This window comes from Dasypus novemcinctus, chromosome 18 (genome assembly GCF_030445035.2).
Source record: "Dasypus novemcinctus isolate mDasNov1 chromosome 18, mDasNov1.1.hap2, whole genome shotgun sequence".
Lineage (NCBI taxonomy): Eukaryota > Metazoa > Chordata > Mammalia > Cingulata > Dasypodidae > Dasypus > Dasypus novemcinctus.
Window position 1 is genome coordinate 67856808 of NC_080690.1, and position 21248 is coordinate 67878055.

Sequence of the window (21248 nt, forward strand, 5' to 3'; positions counted from 1 at the left end):
GCCCCAACCACTGGGCCAAAGTCTGTTTTCCTATCATCACTTTTGACTCTGCAGTGTTCTACATGATCAGTTGCTTACACATTCTCCCGTGTCTTTCTTAGCCTTTAGGTGGCTAAAAGCTCAGAGAGCGACACCCCTCTCTGAGAGTTATTTCAGCATTCAGGCTGACAGCAGCAGAAAATTTCCATCAAATGTAATTTCTTCTTCAGTTTTCTATATTAGGAGAAAGCATGTGCAGTTTTGAAGTAGTCTTCTTGACCTTGATCACTTCTCCCTAAAAGATGGGATTTGTGTGGTAAGAATTTGCTGTTTCCAACATCTCAGCTTGTTGAAACACAACCTAGGAGCCCCAGAATGCTGCTGATAATTCTGCTGAGTGAATTACCCCATTCTTGTCTAAGTCTGAATGGAAGGTCACTTGGTCTCTAACCTCTTCTTTTGTCCTTAAATTCAGATAATGTTTCACACCATAATCTGTGGAAAAAATAATTCCAAAAGGTCTTATCTTCTTTATCTTAACATATCAATCAAAAGAAGGAGGGAAAAAAATGCCCTCATATTTAAAAATGTTAAATTTATGACCTTTGGGTCAGTTTTAAAAACTGGTTTTGCTTCTCACTATTGCCTATTCAGATTTAATAGTTTTTTCATAATTTAGAAATAATTTACACTAAGTTATTACTGTCTTTTTCTTTTGTTCTTCATGAAAACTGTGAAATTAGATTTTACAGATTAGGGGAAACAAATTGGCTGAATGGATTTTGCTTTCTTTGGCTAAACACATTCGTTTTGGTTGCAGAAAGTGATGTCCCATAATTTACATATTTTCTACACACTGAAACCTGCAACTTTTCTTTTATCTTCTAACCATAAGACCCAAAGAACCTGTTGTACCGGTTTGAAACTGGCTTCAAACATGCCCATAGAGACTGCTCATTAAGATGTATTTAGACATCAGGGCAGTGACTCACAGTTTACAGAACTCACACTTTGCCAATTTCTTTTTTTCTGCAGGTATGTCTAACTTGCTGCTCCAGGGATGTCATAGTTAGAGTTGACCAGATCTGTCACAAAAATAACATCAAGTTCTTTACAGGAGATGTTTTTGGCTACCATGGATACACATTTGCCAATCTAGGAGAACATGAATTTATAGAGTAAGTGTTGGGAAAGGAGGGAAGAACATACAATTTTCAAAATTTAGTTTTACTTTCTGGTAGGAAACGAACCATCTGAGACAAGTGTTTTACTATAATACTTCGAACATTCTGAATGCAATTCAATAGCAATTTGCAGGATACTTATTATATCTGTGGGTTCTAAATTGTAGAAGATATGGTTCCTGCCTTTCAGTATGCTATTCTAACCTAAAGGGTAGACCTAGCCTAAAGAAAGCAAACTTCAAAAGCAATTAAAATATATCACATGGGTATTTGATTAGTCTGTACCTCAGGTGTTTATTTAGGGAAGACTTGCTTGGATTGTAAACTTTTTTTTCCCCTAGCTTGGGCTGGACTGAGTAAAACGAGTACAAAATAGATGGGTAACTCCAGAGGCACATTGAGCCAAAGGCAACCTTGGATAAGTTCCAAGGTCCAAAGACAGCTCTGGAGGAACAAGCAGCCCTTAACCTCTCATTTTGAACATTGAGGCTCTCAATTCTCACATGATAGGACCTGCAGTGTTTTGAATCTGTAGCTTCTAGATGAGAGATGGCAGATGACTTGGTGTTTGGACTGCAATTTCTTACACTTCTCCAACTTGCCAATGAGAGGTAGAGAGGTCCCATGTAGTGGGAGGAGGTTTCTACCAAGCCAGAGTTGGAGATCTGCTCTTTTGCTCTGTCTCTCAGGCAGGTCAATTTCTGGGCTGCAAGTTTCTTGTTTTTAAAATCAAGATGGGGAAAGGGTGACGATCTTCATGATCTTGCACTTCTCTAGCTTTCTGTGGTTTTAAGACAATCCATTTCTTTGGGCACGTTATAAATGGATGAAAAAGTCATAGCTGAGAAAAGCAGGCCGAAGTCTTTTCATGTGAGCTCCCTGTGGGAGAGAGGAATTAAGTTTTGCTATTTATGTCATGATTTGGGTAGGATGTTTAAAATATAATTGCTTTCATTTATTGAGTGCTTACTGTGTGTTAGGCTATGTGCTAAGCAACTGATGTTATTTCTCTTACTTCTTAGAACAGTCATATCAGTGATGGTTATTCCCCCAGAGTGTGCAGCTGATTCATTAGGTAGATAGTGGCAGAGCAGGGATTTGAACCTGTATCTGTCTTACTCCAGAGATGGGCTCTTACTACCATTCTATTCTGTGAGCTGGTGACACTCATTTTATTCTAATAGCATGATAGGGTAGAACTCATTCCCTCTTCATGTCACCCTCTAGGGAGAAAACCAAAGTTACCAAAGTTAGTCAAGGAGTAGAAGACGGACCTGATACTAAGAGAGCAAAATTTGATCCATCTGAGACCACTGTAGTCAAAAAGGTAAGTGTTCTAAGCAACCAAGTTGCTTCTGGACTGTGTGCCTAAAACTATGTGTGTGAGTGGCAGAGGTCAAGAGGCCTTGAGGTCCTGTTGGGGACAGGCAGTTCGTTACAAATGAGTGATGCAGGCACTGAAGAGAGGGACTGACTGGGCCAGTGCTTACCCCATCTAAAGAGGTCTCCTGCTACTTAGTGCTAGCCAGCTGTTGTCATGATGGAATGTTGGCCCAGTGATGCAGGTATGATTTTTCAAGAGAAGTCAGAAATGCAGATTTTCATATGATTTCTTCCAAAGTACTGGCAACCTACTCATAATTGGTTTGCATGTTCTGGCCAGCACTGTGTGGATCAAACAGAACGTGTTGATCTGTGGTCCTCCAGTTTTGACCTCTGATGTATGAGGTAGTATCCGAAAGACAGTTTTTTAAAATAAGGTCATTACTTTTATAGGAAAATTTTTCCAGGTTGATAGGGAATTCAGTATGGTCTTAAGTGGGCAGGAACCAATTTAGACTTGAAGTGCTTTTAAAAAGGGGCCCCCTCCCCAAAATAACCTTTATGAAGAAAGCCTTCAGTGTTGACACATGTTGTCAGGTGTATTTTTGTTATAGGCCTAAACTCTATTTGGATCAGGTACAATAATTAAATTGACTTTATAGAAAGAGGAGTGGGAGGGGCATCAGAAGACGATGGTTTCTGTAGCTAGTGTTGGAATCTGAGAAGGGAAAAACAGAAGATGAAGTGACCAGAATTGGTTTTGTTGAACTGAGAGGGAAGATGGGACCAAACCCATATTTACTGTCTGCTTTGTAGATTTAAGTATTGAGAAAGAAAAGCAGCTGGTCAGAGTGTTGAGTTAAAATTGCTCTAAAGGGGGATTCTAAAGAGTGCAGAAACCACAAAGGAGACTGCAGAAAACCACAAAAGTGGAACTCTCAAGAGTTTCCAGCAAGGCTGCATTGGAGATTTTCTTTTTCTTGCTTTTTGTGTTTTTATTGGAATAGTTTGATGCTATAAGTGTGATAGAGAGAAATTATTAAACCCTAATTTTAGTTTCTATTCACAGGAACGTAATTATCCAGAGTGAACATTGGCGTTTTGGCCAAAACTTGGGTCCTTTTCTTCCTTACTTCCTTTCTTTTTGAGGCCCAGTCAAGCTTTCTCTGAATAGCTTTGTGAGTTTTGGTAGGGGGAGAGAAATTGTTAACAAACGGAGGAGTACAAAAGCAGCTTTGTGGGTGCTGTCAATTTATAAATCACACCCTCTTCTGAGTGTGACACTTGGCCTTGGTGTGAAGGGTTTTATGGCTTAAGGGCATTCACTGATTGAGGCAGGTCTTTCACATTCAAATGGGAGAGGGCCCAGCTTTGTTAGCCTTTCACAGCTGGAAGTTTCCCTGGAGTCAGTTCTGATGGTGTGCACTGGGGTGGATCTGGAAAGCTCTTTTGGGAGCCACTTATCTAGCTATGAGGAGAATGTGGGCAGCCCTGGCAGGCTCTCCGTGAAGGCCTTCGTGTACCATTCCTAGGGCTCTTCAGTTACAGAGCTCTTTGTGCAGTCTCTTTCTACATGGCGCTGAATTTGAAGGTATCAAAATATTCCCCAGCTGACATTGTTAGTCAGCTGTTTCACTTGGACAATTCAGGCTTAGATTCCAACCCCTTGCCCTTAAGGTTGTGAGGCATTCAGTGCATTCCTGATGACCATCCCTGGGATTCCAAAACTTTGTCTTTGTGGGGTCCCATTAAGAGAGCTAAGAAAGGACCGGACTACATTGGATTTTGGCCATGACTTTGCCACCTTATAAAAATATGCCCCTTCCATTTTGGCAGAGCCTGGCTCATGATTTCGAAGTTCTTTTCCACACCCAAAATTCCTTGATTCAGATTTTTCCCCTTTGCCTATATTGTACCCAATAATGAGTTGGGTTAAGCTCAGAATGCAGGATGGGGGTGGAGAACAACTACCTGCTTCCTGTGAAAGTTTCTGGTTAGGGTTCCCTTCCCCTCCCCCTTTTCTTGGGGTTCAACTTAATGTTGTAAGGCTACTTTTGCTTCAAGGTACACATTGTGCTCCCAAATTAGAAACATTTAAAAACAAAAAGGAAAAACAGAGCTTGTGGTTTTCACACTGTCTAGGAAGATATTGGGCCTTTCTAGCACACCATGCTATCATGATAAATAAGATAGTGGGAAAATACCTAGCCCAGAGATAAGTAAGTGCTCAGTAGTTTGCTTCCTTTGGTGCCCAGAGAAGTTGTGAAATAGATTTCATCAGAATAAGGTCTTGGGCACAAACTTGATAGAGACAGTAATGCACAGTAAGTAGATAAAGGAGTAATCCTTGGTGATGAGGAAGTGTTCAGAAAGGTTTTCTTGAGGAAGAGTGCTTCAAGTTATCATGTGAAGGACAAGTTTGCAAGCACCAAAACCTGGACCAGTAATCAGGTAGAGGAAACAGAATGAAAAGCACAAATGTAGGGGCAGAGTAAGTGTGGCTTCTCTCACTTCAAATGACCAACTCTTTCTATGTCCAGTGAATGCCTACCGTGTGCCTTTGGGTGAAAGGAAGTGTACCCAGACCTGTCTCAGTTTACAACTGACACTGAGGCTTGGGAAAGTCAAATCACCTGCCCAACGTCATGCAGCTGTGTAAGGAGGATAGCTGGGGAGAGTGGAGAGTAGGGCTCATGACCTAGGACTTACAAGGTGAATCCTCTTGGAGTTTCCAGGATAATCTGAAGTTGTAAGAGGATACTAGGGTAAAATGAATGAAAATTGGCATCATTTTGGGGGTCACTCTCCCATGTACTGCTTTTTTTTTTTTTTTTTTTTTTTTTCAGTTAGACCAGTAATTTATTAAGATAGGGAAGGAAGAGAAATGGGAGAAAATAACAGATCATGGGTCCCAGGTAGAGAGGAAAGAGCTGAAAAGTGATAAAGAGGGCTGATTTATAGAATACAATTTCCTATTATAGATTATAAATGCCCTACTTATATTTCTTTATTGTAAATTGTCTTGTCTATGTTGTTAGGGGCTTCCAGAGATGATTGGACACCTGGCAGTAATTACTTTAAAAATTAGACAGAAACTAGTATTTGTTCATGTCTGTGCTAAGAAATGTAGATTTAATTTTACCTTTGCCTCTGAAATAGCAGGAGACTAATTTGGGGCATTACCTGTTAATATTCTTTTCATGAATTAGTTGTAAAATTGCATGGCTGAGTGGTGATTCATTATTTTGTTTCCCCTAATCTAGATCTGTGGAAGATCCTCTCCTCCTCTTCCACCCCCATCTTTAAAGAAACATTCCTGCCGTCTGACTAGTTTAATTCTTCTCCTTTTATATGGTACCTTGATACTGGTTTAGAACTCCAATCACACTTTTTTTTAAAAGATTTATTTATTTATCTTATTTATTTTTTTAAGTCAATCATGACTTTTTTAAGATTTATTTTTATTTATTTCTCTCCCCCACCCCAGTTGTCTGCTCTCTGTGTCCATTTGCTGTGTGTTCTTCTGTGTCTGCTTCTATTCTTATCAGTGGCACCGGGAATCTGTGTCTCTTTTTGTTGCATCATCTTGCTGTGTCAGCTCTCCGTGTGTGCAGTGCCACTCCTGGGCAGGCTGAACTTTCTTTAGTGCTGGGTGGCTCTCCTTACAGGGTGCACTCCTTGTGTGTGGGGCTCCCCTATGCAGGGGACACCCCTTTGTGGCAGGGCACTCCTTGAGTACATCAGCACTGCACGTGGGCCAGCTCCACATGGGTCAGGGAGGCCCTGGGTTTGAACTGCAGACCTTGCATGTGGTAGGCAGATGCTCTAACCGTTGAGCCAAGTCCATTTCCCTTTAGGATTTATTTTATTTACCTCCCCCTCCATTTTCTGCTCTCTGTGTCCATTTGCTGTGTGTTCTTCTGTGTCTGCTTGCATTCTTATTGTGTGGCACCTGGAAACTGTTGCTTTTTTTGTTGTTGCATCACCTTGCTGCGTCAGCTCTCCATGTATAGTGCCATACCTGGGCCAGCTGCGCTTTTCTTGAGCAGGGAGACTCTCCTTGCAGGATGCACTCCTTGGCGCGTGGGGCACCCCTACATGGGGGACACCCCTGTGTGGCGTGGCACTCGATGTGCGTGGCAACACTGCGTGTGGGCCAGCTCGCCACATGGGTTAGGAGGCCCTGGGTTTGAACCCTGGACTCTCTATATGGTAGGTGGACGCGCTATCAGTCGAGCCACAACCGCTTCTCCCAGTCACACTTGAGATGACTTGTCAGTGTCTCTCCATAAGGCATTAAGCTCCATAAGGCAGGGATGTCAATTTCATTCACCACTGTATTCCTAATAGCACAATCATATTCAGGAAATATTTGCTCAGTGTAGTTGTGGCTGTTTCAACAGCAGAATATGACAACTCTGGAGGAGATTATTGTGGTTTTAAAAATTATTATTGAATAAACACTCTTTGTGATTAAGTGGATTAACCTTGTAGTACATTAATTCTCACAATTTAGGTTATAGGAGTTGAGCTGAAAACGGAATTCCAAGGATGAAAGGGTCTTTGCCCAGGTATATTAGAAGCCAGTTACTGAGTTGCATGGACCAGAACCCCAAGCCAGAGTAGTTCAGAACCTGGCCAGTTGTCAGAATCACTTGATTGGGGGAGGGTGGCCAGGGAGATGCAGGGTGTAAATTGCAGAGAGTGTAAGTTTATTTGGCAAAGCAGGTTTCTAGGTTGGACAGTTGTGTGTGTGTGGGAGGGGTGTTGGTGCTGCCTTGTCTCACGGGGAAAGGCTCCAGGCTCTAAGGATGAGGGAATGTTGTCTCTCAAGCATCTCAACAACAGTCCAGTCTATTTAATTTTTTAAGTAGTTATATTTGATATGCAAAAGAAGTCATGCAGCATCCGTACAAGTTAGGAGCATAACAATAAAACAAACACTATCCACCTTAAGAACCAAAACGTTTCCGATACTGCTATAATTATCTATGTGCTCCTTCTCAATCTTCTCTGTTCTTTCTCCACCTGCCCCTGCCAGGGAACCACCAGAGCTGCAGGTACATTTGTGTAGATTAAATGAAGTGTCTGGTGGGGACACATACAGCTTTACTTGGCTTTGTGTTTTGTCCCGTGGGTTTGTATGTCCAAACAATGGGATGGAACTTACTATGCAATATTTTCAGTATACATTAAGAGTGATGTTGCAACCTGCATGTCTCCACCACTCAGTTTAAAACATGGAACACTGCTAGTACAGTTTGAACCCCTGGGTATACTCCCCAGGGTACCACCATCTGCAGTTGTGTTCCTCATCGTGTTTCTTCATAAATCTTACTACATGTGTCTGTATTCTGAAAAGCAGTATATAGTATTGTTTTGTATGCTTTTTAACTTTTTAACAAATGGTTTCCTGTTACATGTATTCTGTCACCTGCTTTTTAAAAAGCATCATTGTTTGTGAGGCCATCTGTGTTTGAATGTAGTTTTAGGGCTTTGCCATCCGTTATGATAGTCGTTAATTAAAATTAAATAAAAAATTCAGTTCCTCAGTCTTACTAGCTACATTTCAAGTGCTCAATAGCTATATGTGCTGGTAGCATCTGTATTGCACAGCACAGTTATGGAACATTTCCGTCATTGCCGAAAGTTCTCTTGGACAGTGCTGCAGGGCATGAATTTTTTCCTGCTGTAGAAAATTTGTTGAGTGAATACATCATTTATCCAATTTTTCTTTTGATGGGCATTTTGGCATGTAAATTTTTGCTGTTACAAATCGTGTAGCAATGAGCATTGTGTGTGTGTGTGTGTGTTTTGTGTATGGTAGTGTGTAATCTCCTTGAGTAAATGTGCAAGTTTCTTCAGGGTATTGTATTAGTTTCCTCGAACTGCCATAACAAATTACCACTATCTCAGTGGCTGAAAAAAAAACAAATTTATTCTCACAGTTCAGGAGACCAGAAAGTCCAAAAAGAAGGTGTCAGTAGGGTCATGCTCCTTCCAAAGGCTCTTGGTGAGAAGACTTCCTCCTGTCTTCCAGCTTCTGGTGACTGCTGGCATTCCTTGACTTGTGGTGGCATCCCTCTAGTCTCTGCCTCTCTATTCATGTGATCTTCTCTCTACATGTCTGTCTCCTCTTCTTATAAGGTTACCAGTCATTGGGTTTAGAGCCCACCCAAATTCCAGGATGATTTCTTCTTCTTCTTTTTAAAAAGATGTATTTATTTATTCCCCTCCACCCTTCCAGCCCAGTTGTCTGCTCTCTATGTCCATTTGCTGTGTGTTCTTCTGTATCTGCTTGTCTTCTCCTTAAGTGGCACCAGGAATGATCCCAGGACCTTCTGGAGTGGGAGAGAGGTGCTCAATCTCTTGCACCACCTCAGCTCCCTGGTCTGCTGCATCTCTTATTGTCTCTCCTGTCTCTTTTTGTTGCGTCATCTTTTTTTGGTTGTTGTTGTTTTGTTTTTTGTTCTGATTTTTTTTTTTTTTTTTTTTTTAATTTTTAACTTATTTGTTGCATCATCTTTCTGTACCAGCTCTCCATGTGGGCCAGCACTCCCCTTGGTCCAGCACTCTGCTCAGGCCAGATTGCCTTCACCAGGAGGCCCCAGAAATCAAACCCTGGGCCTCCTGTATGGTAGACGGAAGCCCAATCGCTTGAGCCACATCCACTTCCCTGATTTCTTCTTGAGCTTTCATCTGCAAAGGACCTAAGATCATTTGAGGTTCTGGGTGGACATGAAAGGGGGAGGAAGGGCACACTTAATCTACTACGGGTAAATATCTGAGAGTAAAATTCATTTGTCATAGTATATATGTATCTTTACCTTTACCAGACATTGCCAGATTGCTCTAAAATAGTTTTATCAGTTTACGTTCCCAAACCAACATTATGTAACAACATTTGGTAGCATTAAAGTTGTTTTACCACTCTCATGAGTGTGAAGATGGTATCTGATTGTGGTTTTAATTTGTTTGAATGCTTTATAAAACCGCAGACTCCCAGATCCCACCCCAAGGGATTTTTATTCAGTGTGTCTGGAGATTGGACCTAGAAATCTGTAATTTTGGAAGTTGATTTAATTGATTTATATCCAGATTTGGTAAGTACTGCTTTATCACCTGTTAGTTGATGTTCAGTCTGATTGAAAGTAAAATATGTTCATAACCCCAAATATGGAAAATACAGAAAAAGTTCAGGAAATGTGAATACTACCACCTAGTAATGACTGTACCCTTCCTTTTTCAGGGTTTTATTTTTGTAAGCATATATATAACAAAATTGGAGTCCTTATTAACATATCTTAATATATACTATATGAGTAAGTATACATGTAGCTAATATATATGTAAGGTTGTGTCTTTTTTTTTTTCTTCTTCCATTTAATATATTTTCATAAGTACTTCCCCAAGTCTTTACATACACTTTGGAGAGCATGGCTTTAAATGGCTGCAGAATTTGTTTTGTTTTGTTTTGTTTTTAATCTTTTTGCCTTGCCAAGATTGCCTTGCCAGTCTTTGCCTATGTGGCCAGTTTCCTGTTGCATTGAGGTTGTTTGCTGTTTTCCACAATTCTTTATGGCTCAATACAATCCCATGATTTGCTGGCTGATCCCCCTATAATTAAATATGTAGGCATGATATGTGGGTCTTCGTTGATACTCTTGCTCCAGGCTCTCAAAGTGTTGGGGCAGGCTTGCCTGTGACAGAGAGTCTGAAACATAACTTTTCTTTCCCATTTGTCATATAGTAGCTATATTAGTCAGCCAAAGGTGGGCTGATGTAAAATACCAGAAATCTGTTGGCTTTTATAAGGGTATTTATTTGGGGTAGAAGCTCACACTTACCAGGCCATAAAGCATGTTACTTCCCTCACCAAAGTCTGTTGCCACAGGTTGGAGCAAGATGGCTGCTGTCGTCTCCAAGGGTTCAGATTTCCTGGGTTCCTCCCTTCCAGGGGCTGGTTTCTCTCTGGGCTCAGTGCCTCTACGCTCTCCACAAGGCCAGCTGTAGAGTATCAGGCAAACGGCTTGTCTCGCTTCTTGGGGCCTCTCCTGTGTCCAGCTGAGCCTTCTCTCCTTCCTCACATTTCTGCTTCCTGCTGATGTGGTCCAGTTAAGTAAAAAGTTAAACCTCTGAATCCACTGTAAACTAATATGCCCAGAGGAACAAACCAATATACAAAATCTATTTTTGGAATTCATAAATAATACCAAACTGCTACAATGGCATTAATGTATTAGTGAATTCTTAGCATTGCTTTTAGCCAGGTAAACAGCAAGCGTTGTAAATAAAGATCTTGGTAGTTTTTGAAAGCTGGTGAGACTTTGTTTTCTCATTTTGGTGGCATTCCCAGACCATACTGCTGATGGCTTGATCTGTGTTTTAAGACTTGTTAAGAAGGAGCTGGCCAACTGTACCAGGCACTAAATGTCACTTGGCTAACTTTATGACTATCTTCGAGGTCAAATAGACCCATGACCAAAAGGTTTGAGGACAGTACAAGCATCTTATATGCTATCTTTTACAATGGATCCAGACCATAAAGGAGTAATTATGGAGAGGCAGAAAGCCACCTAAAAACCAAGACTGTTTAATCTTCACTAGCAATTTGAACTTTCATCTATCAAATCCATTTTGGTCCTTAGAGAGCTGTATAAACTGCTTGCTAGCTGATAGCTCTTGGCTCACTTAACTTCCTAAATTATACTATTTACTTCTCTTTTCTTTTTTTGAGTATCTGGGATATGTGTGTGTGTTTGTAGAAAGAGAAGATAGACACATACACTTCTGTAAGTTTGAAAATATTTATATATTCACACATGTCATCTTAAACTTTACAAAAAGTACCGTGTGTAGTACCAAGAATTATTGTTTTTCTGTACCATTTGAGAACCCATCGCTCCCAAATATTTCATTGTTTTTTCAAACACGGTATTCTTCTGCATAACCATAAAACAGCCATCGAAATATGGAATTTCATATCAATACATCTCTCCCATCTAATCCTTGAACCCTATTCAGGTTTTACCAGTTGTTCCAATAATGTCTTTAATTATGGCAAAAGGATCTATTTTAGGATCATGCATGCATCTAGATTTTCATGACACTTTTGAAGATTACAAGCCATATGTTTTATAAAATGTCCTTTGGTTTTGGTTTGTCGGATGTTTCCTTGTGACTAGATTTCCAGTTTTGCATCTTTGGCAGGAATATAACTGAATGTTTTTCATTGCATCCTAAGGTGTGGTGCATTATTTCTATACATTACTGGGTGATATTAACTTTGGTCACTTGAGCAAGATGATGTCTGCAAGGCTTCTCTCCTTTGAAAAGTTACTTTTACCCCCTCTGTGATTAATTTGTATTTTCTGGGGAGGTAATTTGAAAATATGTAAGTATCCTGTTCTTTTTTCTTTTTTTTTTTTAGGTTTATTTTTTTAAAATTTCCCCTTCCCCTCTCCCAGTTGTCTGCTTTCTGTGTCCATTCGTTGTGTGTTCTTCTGTGACTGCTTCTATCCTGATCAGCAGCACTGGGAATCTGTATTTCTTTTTTGTGTTGGGTGATCTTGCTGTGTAAACTCTCCATGTGTGCAGCACCATTCTTGGGCAGGCTGCACTTTCTTTTGCGCTGGGCGGCTCTTCTTACGGGGTGCACTCCTCACACGTGGGGCTCCCCTACGAGGGGGGACACCCCTGCGTGGCACGGCACTCCTCGCGTGCATCAGCACTGTGCATGGGCCAGCTCCACACGGGTCAATGAGGCCTGGGGTTTGAACCGCGGACCTCCCATGTGGTAGGCGGACGCTCTATCCATTGGGCCAAGTCTGCTTCCTATCCTGTTCTTTATAAAACTTAATTGATTAATTTTGTGTCTGTGAACTAATGGATTCGTTTTATCTGAAGCATTACAATCTATTGTCTTTATTTATTTTGTTTATTTATATTGTTCCAGATTGACCAGTAAGGTCCCCTTAAAGCTGTCCCTGTTTCCTTTTGGCATGCCCCTTATCATTCTTTGGGCATTTCTTTACTTTCTGGCACAATAAGATATCCAAGGCTCTTCTCATATTCTCCCTGCCCCAGTTTTTAAATCATCCATTTTCCAAGGAGAAACTTTCTTTAAGTGAGGAATGGTGATTAGAAGCCAAGATCTGTGTGCTAGGTGTGCTTATTGCAGCCAGGGTGCCAAAGCTTTTACATCCTTTAGTGGACATAACTAGTTAATATTTGTATGTACACACATACCCATACACCCATCCTTTCTTTACATCTACACTGATTTCTGTATATAGATACTAAAAATAATTAGTTCATATCAATATCTCCCACCACAGGGATCGTTCTGGCTTTTTCCCTTTGCATATTTCTAATTTCCTTCTCTGACAGAAACCTGACTTCTGAAATTTTCATATTTACTATTTGCATCAAGCCTTGGATGTATTTATTCTCCTATTGTCCCCATGGGGAGGCATTTCCCACCTGGCTCTGCTCTGACCCCTCTGGGCATCCTCCCAGTGTACATTGTCTTTCCCCTGCCCTTTCTATGTCCCAGCAAATGGTACAGGGCTGAATTGTTCAGTAAGCGGAAAGAAAACTGTTTTCTTGTTTATATTTTTATTTCCTAACCTTTGGGGAGAACACCTGCTTCTTGTACAAATTAAAACTAGAAAACGAATATTTATATTTCAAAATCAAAGATAGTGGTATTTTTTAAATATTTTGATTTATCTTAGTAGGTGTCATCCATACTTCCTCCTACCACAGCCTGGATATTTCGTTCTCTTCTCCTTGCTTAATGTTTTTCCTTGTTAATATTATTATTGTCATCCATCCCCATCAATTAAACTGTTCCTTTCCTAATGAACATTTAGTTTTTTGTTTGTTTTTGCTTGCTATTACAGAGAAGGTTTATTGAATATCCTTAGACATGTATTCTTGCTCACTTGAGCAGGTATTCCTATAGTATAGATATAGCCAGAGCTGAAGAGCTAGAATGGAGCTAGGTATTTAGGAGCTTTGCTCTGTCTTCTTCAGCCCCTGGAGTACATCTTGTTCTTCTCTGTGTCTTCAGTGCCCAGAGGAGCACACAGCAAGTGTTTATTGGATTTGAATGGGTCTCAGTTACCTTTAGTGAACAGTAAACCCTAAATGATGAAATTTACCTGAGATGGAGAAGAGCTACTGCTTGTAATGTAAATAAAGCCAACATATTCTATCCCTAACTGGTTTTGCCTTTTTCCCCTTTTTTCACCAGAAGGTGATCTTCTGTCCGGTTAAAGAAGCTCTTGAGGTTGACTGGAGCAGTGACAAAGCAAAAGCAGCTCTGAAGCGCACAACTTCAGATTACTTTCTCCTTCAAGGTGAGGGCTCAAAACTGCACTTCCCCAGAAGGAAGTGTGGCTCTAGACACTAAATGACACTTAACTGTCTTCTTGATGTTTGCACTGAATTGAGGTCCCATGTAACTGCAGATGTTCTGCATTTGCTAGTTCTCGGTGACCATTTGGGAAAAGCAGAGTGAATGGTGATGAGGCGCATCATTTGAGCTCTGGATTCTTAATGACTTTTGCTTTTTTGTTGTTGAAATGAATTACACTCTAACGTTGAGTCTGAGTTGTGTCATAAATCAAGCAACTTCTCTTTACTACTGTCCTTCGGAATTCTTCATTGGCCTCAAAACCAGTCTTGTACTCTTGAAAGGTGTTTTTTTTCTTTCCTTTTGACATTAATTGACTACTTTTCAGTCCATCCTTGCTGGTGCTCAGGGTCTGTTAGCTAAGAATTGGTTGTCTTCCTGGTTTTCTTCCTATGCTTGGTGCCTTTACTTGTTAAACTTTCATTTTAAGAATAGCGAACATTAATTGTTTAACATGAGCCATGGGGTAGATACAATTAGTATCCCTGTTTTACAAACAAGGAAACAGACACAGAGAGATGGTTACTCATGTTCTCAAGGTTACACAGCAAGTAAGTGTAAAAAATAACATCAGTTTGTTGATGATGGAAAAAATAATACGTATTTATTGTAGGAAATGCAGAAAAACATAGAGAAGGGAAAAATCACCCTGGGATTTTACTCTTCTGGGAATGTTTTTCTTATCTTTTTCTTCACGTCATAGCACAGATAGAATAACATTTGCCCAGTGTGCCCGAGCCTCTCAGCTACCTTCCCCAGGCCCTATGTGTTCACTTCAAGGGCTCTGAGCCTCAACTCCTCCACATAATGAAATCCATTCTCAGGGAGACTCTGAGATAGAGAGATGTAGCTTTTATTTATAAAATTTGCAAAACGTTGTTTGGTTGCATATGGACAGTCTTCAGCCCTCCTTTCCCCAGAGCTGAATCGTGAGCTACACCCGCATATTGGCTTCCTTTCTTCCCATGCAGAGCCGCCTACTCCCAGCTCCCATGTCAGGATAGATGGCAGCCATGAGTGGTAGTTGTCTCCTCCTCTAAACACTAACTGTATTGATACAAAGGGAAATAGCTAATCAGTAACTAATAAGAGGATCTGACTAGGCTACCGCTAGTCTTTACATAATCTCTGAATAAAGTTTTCCCATACCAATTAGGGGTGTTCACAAGACTGTGGGAGGGGTTGAGATTTGGGGTCTGAACTTTTTTTTCACTAACTAGGCCAGTAATTTATTGAGAAATGGGAGAAGAGAAAAGAATTTAAGAACATGCCAGTTTAGATAGGCCAGTAGTTTATTGAGAAATGGGAGAAGAGAACAGAATGGGAGAAAAGAACAGAATTATATACCTCCAGATGTCGGTATGGCTATTCTAGGCAGAAAGAACTGGGGTTTAAACTATTGTAAAACTATGAACTGTTTTACTATCCATTTGTATAGAAAAAGTTAAATAGGTTATACAGGAATGAGCCTTATGCATGTGCGTATGGCGGGACTCTGTGGAAAATATCTCCTTTGAATGACGGATGGGGAGGTGAGGAAGTGCCTGCTGGAGTCAGAACAGCGCCTTCTCCAGTCCAGGGTTTAGTGTGAGCATCACCTCGAGGCCATTTGGGAGAAATTAATTGCTCAGTGCCTAGCACATAGAAATCCCCCAGTAAATAAAGCTGTGAGTTTGCAGAGGTTCTGGATATAACCCTAACTGTTGCTTATAAAAGGAGCCAACTAGTATTTGAGCTTATCATAATCCAATGATTCTCAACCTGAGTGGATTTTTTAGTCCATTTTAACAGTTTAATACCTTGAACAACATAAAACACAAACAGTAAGAAAAGAGGGAGACAAATAATAAGATGTAAATCCAAATATAAGTCAGTTGTTCTTATCATGGATCAGAAGATCTTTGGAGAAAATTATCTACACCTGATGTCATCTTTTTTTTTTTTTTTTAGATTTATTTTTATTTATTTCTCTCCCCTTCCCCCCGCCCCTGCCCTAGTTGTCTGTTCTCTCTGTCCATTTGCTGTGTGTTCTTTTGTGTCCACTTGTATCCTTGTCAGCCGCATAGGGAGTCTATGTCTCTTCTGTTGTTGTTGTGTCATCTTGCTGTGTCAGCTTTCTGTGTGTGCGGCGCCACTCCTAGGCAGGCTGGACTTCTTTCCCATCGGGTAGCTCTCCTTACAGGGTACACTCCTTGTGTGTGGGGCTCCCCCACGCAGGGGACACCCCTGCGAGGCACGGCCCTCCTTGTGTGCATCAGCACTGGCATGGGCCAGGTCCACACGGGGCAAGGAGGCCCTGAGTTTGAACCGTGAACCTTGCATGTGATAGGCCGATGCTCTATCCGTTGGGCCAAGTCTGCTTCCCTGATGTCATCTTTTTTTTTTTTTAAAGATTTATTTATTTGTCTGTTTATTTATTTCTCTCCCCTTCCCCCCCCCACCCCGGTGTCTGTTCTCTGTGTCTATTTGCTGCGTCGTCTTCTTTGTTCGCTTCTGTTGTTGTCAGTGGCACAGGAATCTGTTTCTTTTTGTTGCGTCATCTTGTTGTGTCAGCTATCCATGTGTGTGGCACCATTCCTGGGCAGGCTGCACTTTCTTTTGCATTGGGCGGCTCTCCTTACGGGGTGCACTCCTTGTGCGTGGGGCTCCCCTACGCGGGGGACACCCCTACATGGCACAGCACTCCTTACACGCATCAGCACGGTGCATGGGCCAGCTGCACACGGGTCAAGGAGGCCCGGGGTTTGAACTGCGGACCTCCCATGTGGTAGACGGACACCCTGTCCACTGGGCCAAGTCTGCTGCCCCTGATGTCATCTTTTGATCCATAGATTCTTAGGAGGCAGAAATCGACTTCTAAAAGTTATCTGTTTCTGGAGGCCTTATGATGGGCATCAAAATTAGTTTTCTGTGGGACTTAGTGACCAGCTAATAGGATCCTAATCTCCCCTACAATTTCCTGAGAAGCGATTATCCATGACTATGGGCTCCAGAGCTTAAAAACTGCATTTGAGGTTAAAAGTACCTGCACTGTTGACCTAATGTGATTTTGCCCCACAGAGGACATTTGGCAATGTCTCAGCACATTTTTGGTAGTCACAACTGGGGAGCTGGTATCACTGGCATCTAGTGGTTAGAGGCTAGGAATGTTGCGAAATGTCCTACAGTGCACAGGACAGTCCTCCACAACAGAGATATATGGCCCAAACTGTCAGTTCTAACCCCTTGCACCTTCCTGAAATGTTTGTCATCCCTCTTATCATCACAGTGCCCTTAGGGTGACAGAGTGGAAATTATTCTCAACTTTGTTTCTTGAGATCAGGAAATAGACACCCAGAGAGGCTAAGTGTTTTGCCCAAGAGGACATATTGTAAATGGCAAAGAAAGTTGCCATTTACAACTTTGTGAACAACCCGTCTCTTAAAGCTAATGTGTGAGATTTGAAGTTCTGATAGCTCCCAGGTGTCACTCTCAGTGCTCTACATATATTAGCTTAGTGAATCTATGCTATAACCCTATGAGACAACTACTGTAAAGTCATTTTATGGGTGAAAAGGGCCATCCATGCCCTCAAGGAGCCCATCATTGATCTGGGGAGGCAAAATTAACACCTTGGAAATAGCATGGGGAAAAGTTATTTATCAAGGGGCTGGGGACCTGGGTAGGTTGTTGGTGAAGGAGTAGTTGCTTTAATATTCTGGCCCATCTGGCAGCAGCGGTACACAGTTGTTCAGATCAGGAGCTTTGGACTCAAACAAACCTGGCTTCCGTCCCTGTCTTCACTAGTTTTTTAGATGAATGCCACTAACCAAGCTACTAACTTGGTTTCCCTTGGTCTCAGGGGACTTTTGTGAGGCTTGGGGGAGATTATACAAGTGAAAACCTTCACACAGAGCAAGTGCTAAGAAACTGTTATCCATGAAGTTGGGTGCTTCTTTTGGAGTGTGTGCCTTCCGTGTAGTAGATATTTTGGGACCGACTTATTTTACCCTTAACTCCTTGCTAGTGTACATATTATAGTAACATCCTGCTGGGTTTTAACTTTCTGCCTGTGAGACTTTGCTGGATAATACACCCTACATTTACTTGTCTCTTTTAAATGGAATTAGTTAGCTGTCTTTTCATTTTCAAGTTCCAGGAATTTGGGTTTGGTAATTATAAAACTATGTTTATTGGTTCATAGTCACAAAGAATTTTAAAGGAATGAGGCAATTTCACCTATTATCTAGGGCAGGAATGGCAAATGTGTGCTTTCCATTCTTTGCTCCAGCCCTCATGTAGGGCAGACGTGACTAAGTGATCGTGCCACTTGTTCCATAGCCTCAGAATCTTTTAAAACAGTGCTGCTTGTAGTCAGTCTCTAAGTCAGCATTCAAAGTGAACCCACCTTGAGGAGTAGGTATAGGTCAGTGGTTGAGTACCTGCCTCCCCTGCGTGAGGTCCTGGATTCGATACTTGGTACCTACTAGAAGAAGGAAAGAAAAAAGAACCCATCTTTTCAGTTCTAATTAGGCTAAATGCTTTCTTTTTATGATAGAAAAACAAAGCCTAAAATGGAAATAATTTGCCATGGCCGTCCAAGTTAGTGATAGTCCTGAATTTAAAACCCAATTCTTCTAACTTTTCCATGCTTTAGTTCTTTTATACCACACCCAGAGCCCTTTGTGGGTTTTGGGGGTATACACCATAATCATACCTGGGCCTTTCTCTTTGTAATAGGTGACAAGCCCTAACCATTCTTGTGTGTCACCGTATGCACATTCCTGATGATTTCTTTGCTCTCTTGGTCTTTATTAGATTCCTGTATGTCTTCCCAGAGGTGCTGCAATTGGAACCACAAGGAGTATTTATATGCAATGAGTATGAGAGCCTGGTTTATTTCATAGTTTTCCTGTTGATGCATACTTCTTAACACCGTGGACTGCTGGTGGACCTGTAGATTCCAGAAGTAGAAAGAAATAAGTCTCATGATCTCTTTCCTGGGTCGCTGCTAGCAGCTTACAGCTCTCAGCTTCTAAGTGTCAAACTGACTCTCTGTGGATATATCACATTCTTCTTATATTCAGAAAAACAGGTTTTTTAAAATTTTCTATGCAGCCATTCATGTAACGATGAAATTCTTCTATAATTTGTCCTGAGAGTTATCTCTGTGACCTTGAGCAGATAAGTCAGTTTGTCTCCTCACTTGGTGAAATGGTAGGACTAAGTTAGCTGGTCTAGAAGGTGTCCTTTTATTTTAAGTATCCAATTTAAGTTCTTTCTTGTGCCTAGCATTTTCCGCATTTATTTATTTTATTTTTAAAAATTTATTAAAGTATATCACTCATGCATAAGCATACATAAACAATAAGTGTATAGTAATACCGCCAATATCTTGCGTTGTTTTATTATTTTTAAATATTTTATTTCTCTCCCCTTCCCCCCCCCCCCAGTTGTCTGCTCTCTGTCCAATCGCTGTGTGTTCTTCTTTGACCGCTTCTATCCTTATCAGCGGCACCAGGAAATCTGTGTTTCTTTTTGTTGCATCATCTTGTTGTGTCAGCTCTCCCTGTGTGCGGCGCCATTCTTGGGCAGGCTGCACTTTCTTTTGCACTGGGCGGCTCTGCTTACGGGGTGCACTCCTTGTGCATGGGGCTACCCTACACGGGGGCCACCCCTGCGTGGCACTGCGCATGGGCCAGCTCCATACCGGTCAAGGAGGCCCGAGGTTTGAACAGTGGACCTCCCATGCGGTAGGCAGACGCCCTATCCATTGGGCCAAGTCTGCTTCCCTCTTGCATTGTTAAACATTTTTAACTAATGATTAAAGAGCATTGTCAAAATATTGCCACTAACCAAAGTATTTTCTACAACCAATACTATTATTATCTTTATATCATTTATACAAGAACATACATAAACAATAAGTGTTAGTAAAAGTTGTGAGTTTACAAAGCAGACATGCATAACATCAAACAGGGGTCCCATCGATCAACCCTCCAACACCTTTCATTGTCGTGAGACATTTGTTAGAAATTATGAAAGAATATTGTCAAAATCTTACTACTAATTATAGACCTTATCTTCACATTTGGTGTATTTTCCCCCCAACACATCCTATTATTATTATTATTATTAAGATTTTTATTTTATTTATTTCTGGGGCCATTCTCTCTGTGTTCTTCTGTGTCTGCTTGCATTCTCATCAGGCAGCACTGGGAATCTGTGTCTCTTTTTGTTGCGTCATCTTGCTGCATCAGCTCTCCACGTGTGCAGTGCCACTCTTGGGCGGGCTGCTTTTTTCATGCAGGGCAACTCTTCTTACGGGGTGCACTCCTTGTGCAGGGGGCACCCCTATGCAGTGGGCACCCCTGCGTGGCACAGCACTCCTTGCACACATCAGCACTGCACGTGGGCCAGCTCACCACATGGACCAGAAGGCCGTGCGTTATAGAACCGTGAACCTCCCATATGGAAGGTGGATGCGCTGTCAGTTGAGCCACGTCTGCTTTCCTTATTAATTTTTTAATATACTTTTTATGACACAAGTGTAAACTTACAAAACAGTCATGCACTATTGGTGCAGAATTACCAAACAACGCCCCTCTATCAACACACCACACTGTGGTGGAACATTAGTTGCAGATAACATCATCTGATTGGTACCACATCCATAGTGTAAATTTGGCACACATTTTCCATTCTGCCCCGTTATCAACACAGTACATCTTTGACATAGATGCAAAAATATAATATTATTACTGCTAACCACAGTCCATAGGTCACTCCAGTTGCATTTTCCCATGCTTCTCCACATTCTCACCACCCTGCAGTAGTGATGTATATTTGCTCTAGTCCACAAAGGACACTTTTGCATCAGTACCATCAACCACAATTCTCATCCACCTCTGGGTTTACTGTGCTATTCACTTTCTAGATTATTCTCTAGCATTTTGTCAGTTGGCATTTGCATACCTAGACTCCCATTTTCAGCCACATCCCCATTTATAAATCACCTGTTACTTACTGTTGGTTACCATCCACTCTATACATTTTGACACTTACAATAAAGCTAATTAAACCTTCTACATACATTAAACATCAGTAGTCCATCTCAGTCCTCCTCTTATCTCCTTTAAGAATCTACCACCGGGAAGCAGACTTGGCCCAGTGGTTAGGGCGTCCATCTACCACATGGGAGGTCCGCGGTTCAAACCCCGGGCCTCCTCGACCAGTGTGGAGCTGGCCTATGCGCAGTGCTGATGCGCGCAGGGAGTGCCATACCACACAGGGGTGTCCCCGCGTAGGGGAGTCCCACTCACAAGGAGTGCGCCCTGTAAGGAGAGCCACCCAGTGCGAAAGAA

The 21248-nt window shown here is 41.5% G+C and overlaps 1 protein-coding gene across 5 annotated transcripts in view; it reads left to right on the forward strand.

Annotated features, from left to right (window-relative positions):
• The window catches only part of SAE1 (SUMO1 activating enzyme subunit 1), a 151029-nt gene that overhangs the window by 71280 nt on the left and 58501 nt on the right, over positions 1–21248 (forward strand). For all 5 annotated transcript variants that reach the window (XR_011646384.1, XM_071209353.1, XM_071209352.1 and 2 more), the window contains 3 exons: positions 1015–1157; positions 2391–2490; positions 13744–13849. Coding sequence is in view for 4 of the 5 variants with exons in the window: in XM_071209353.1 (XP_071065454.1) it covers positions 1015–1157; positions 2391–2490; positions 13744–13849 (349 nt within the window). In the remaining variant the exon portion in view is untranslated. The remainder of the gene's footprint in view (positions 1–1014; positions 1158–2390; positions 2491–13743; positions 13850–21248) is intronic.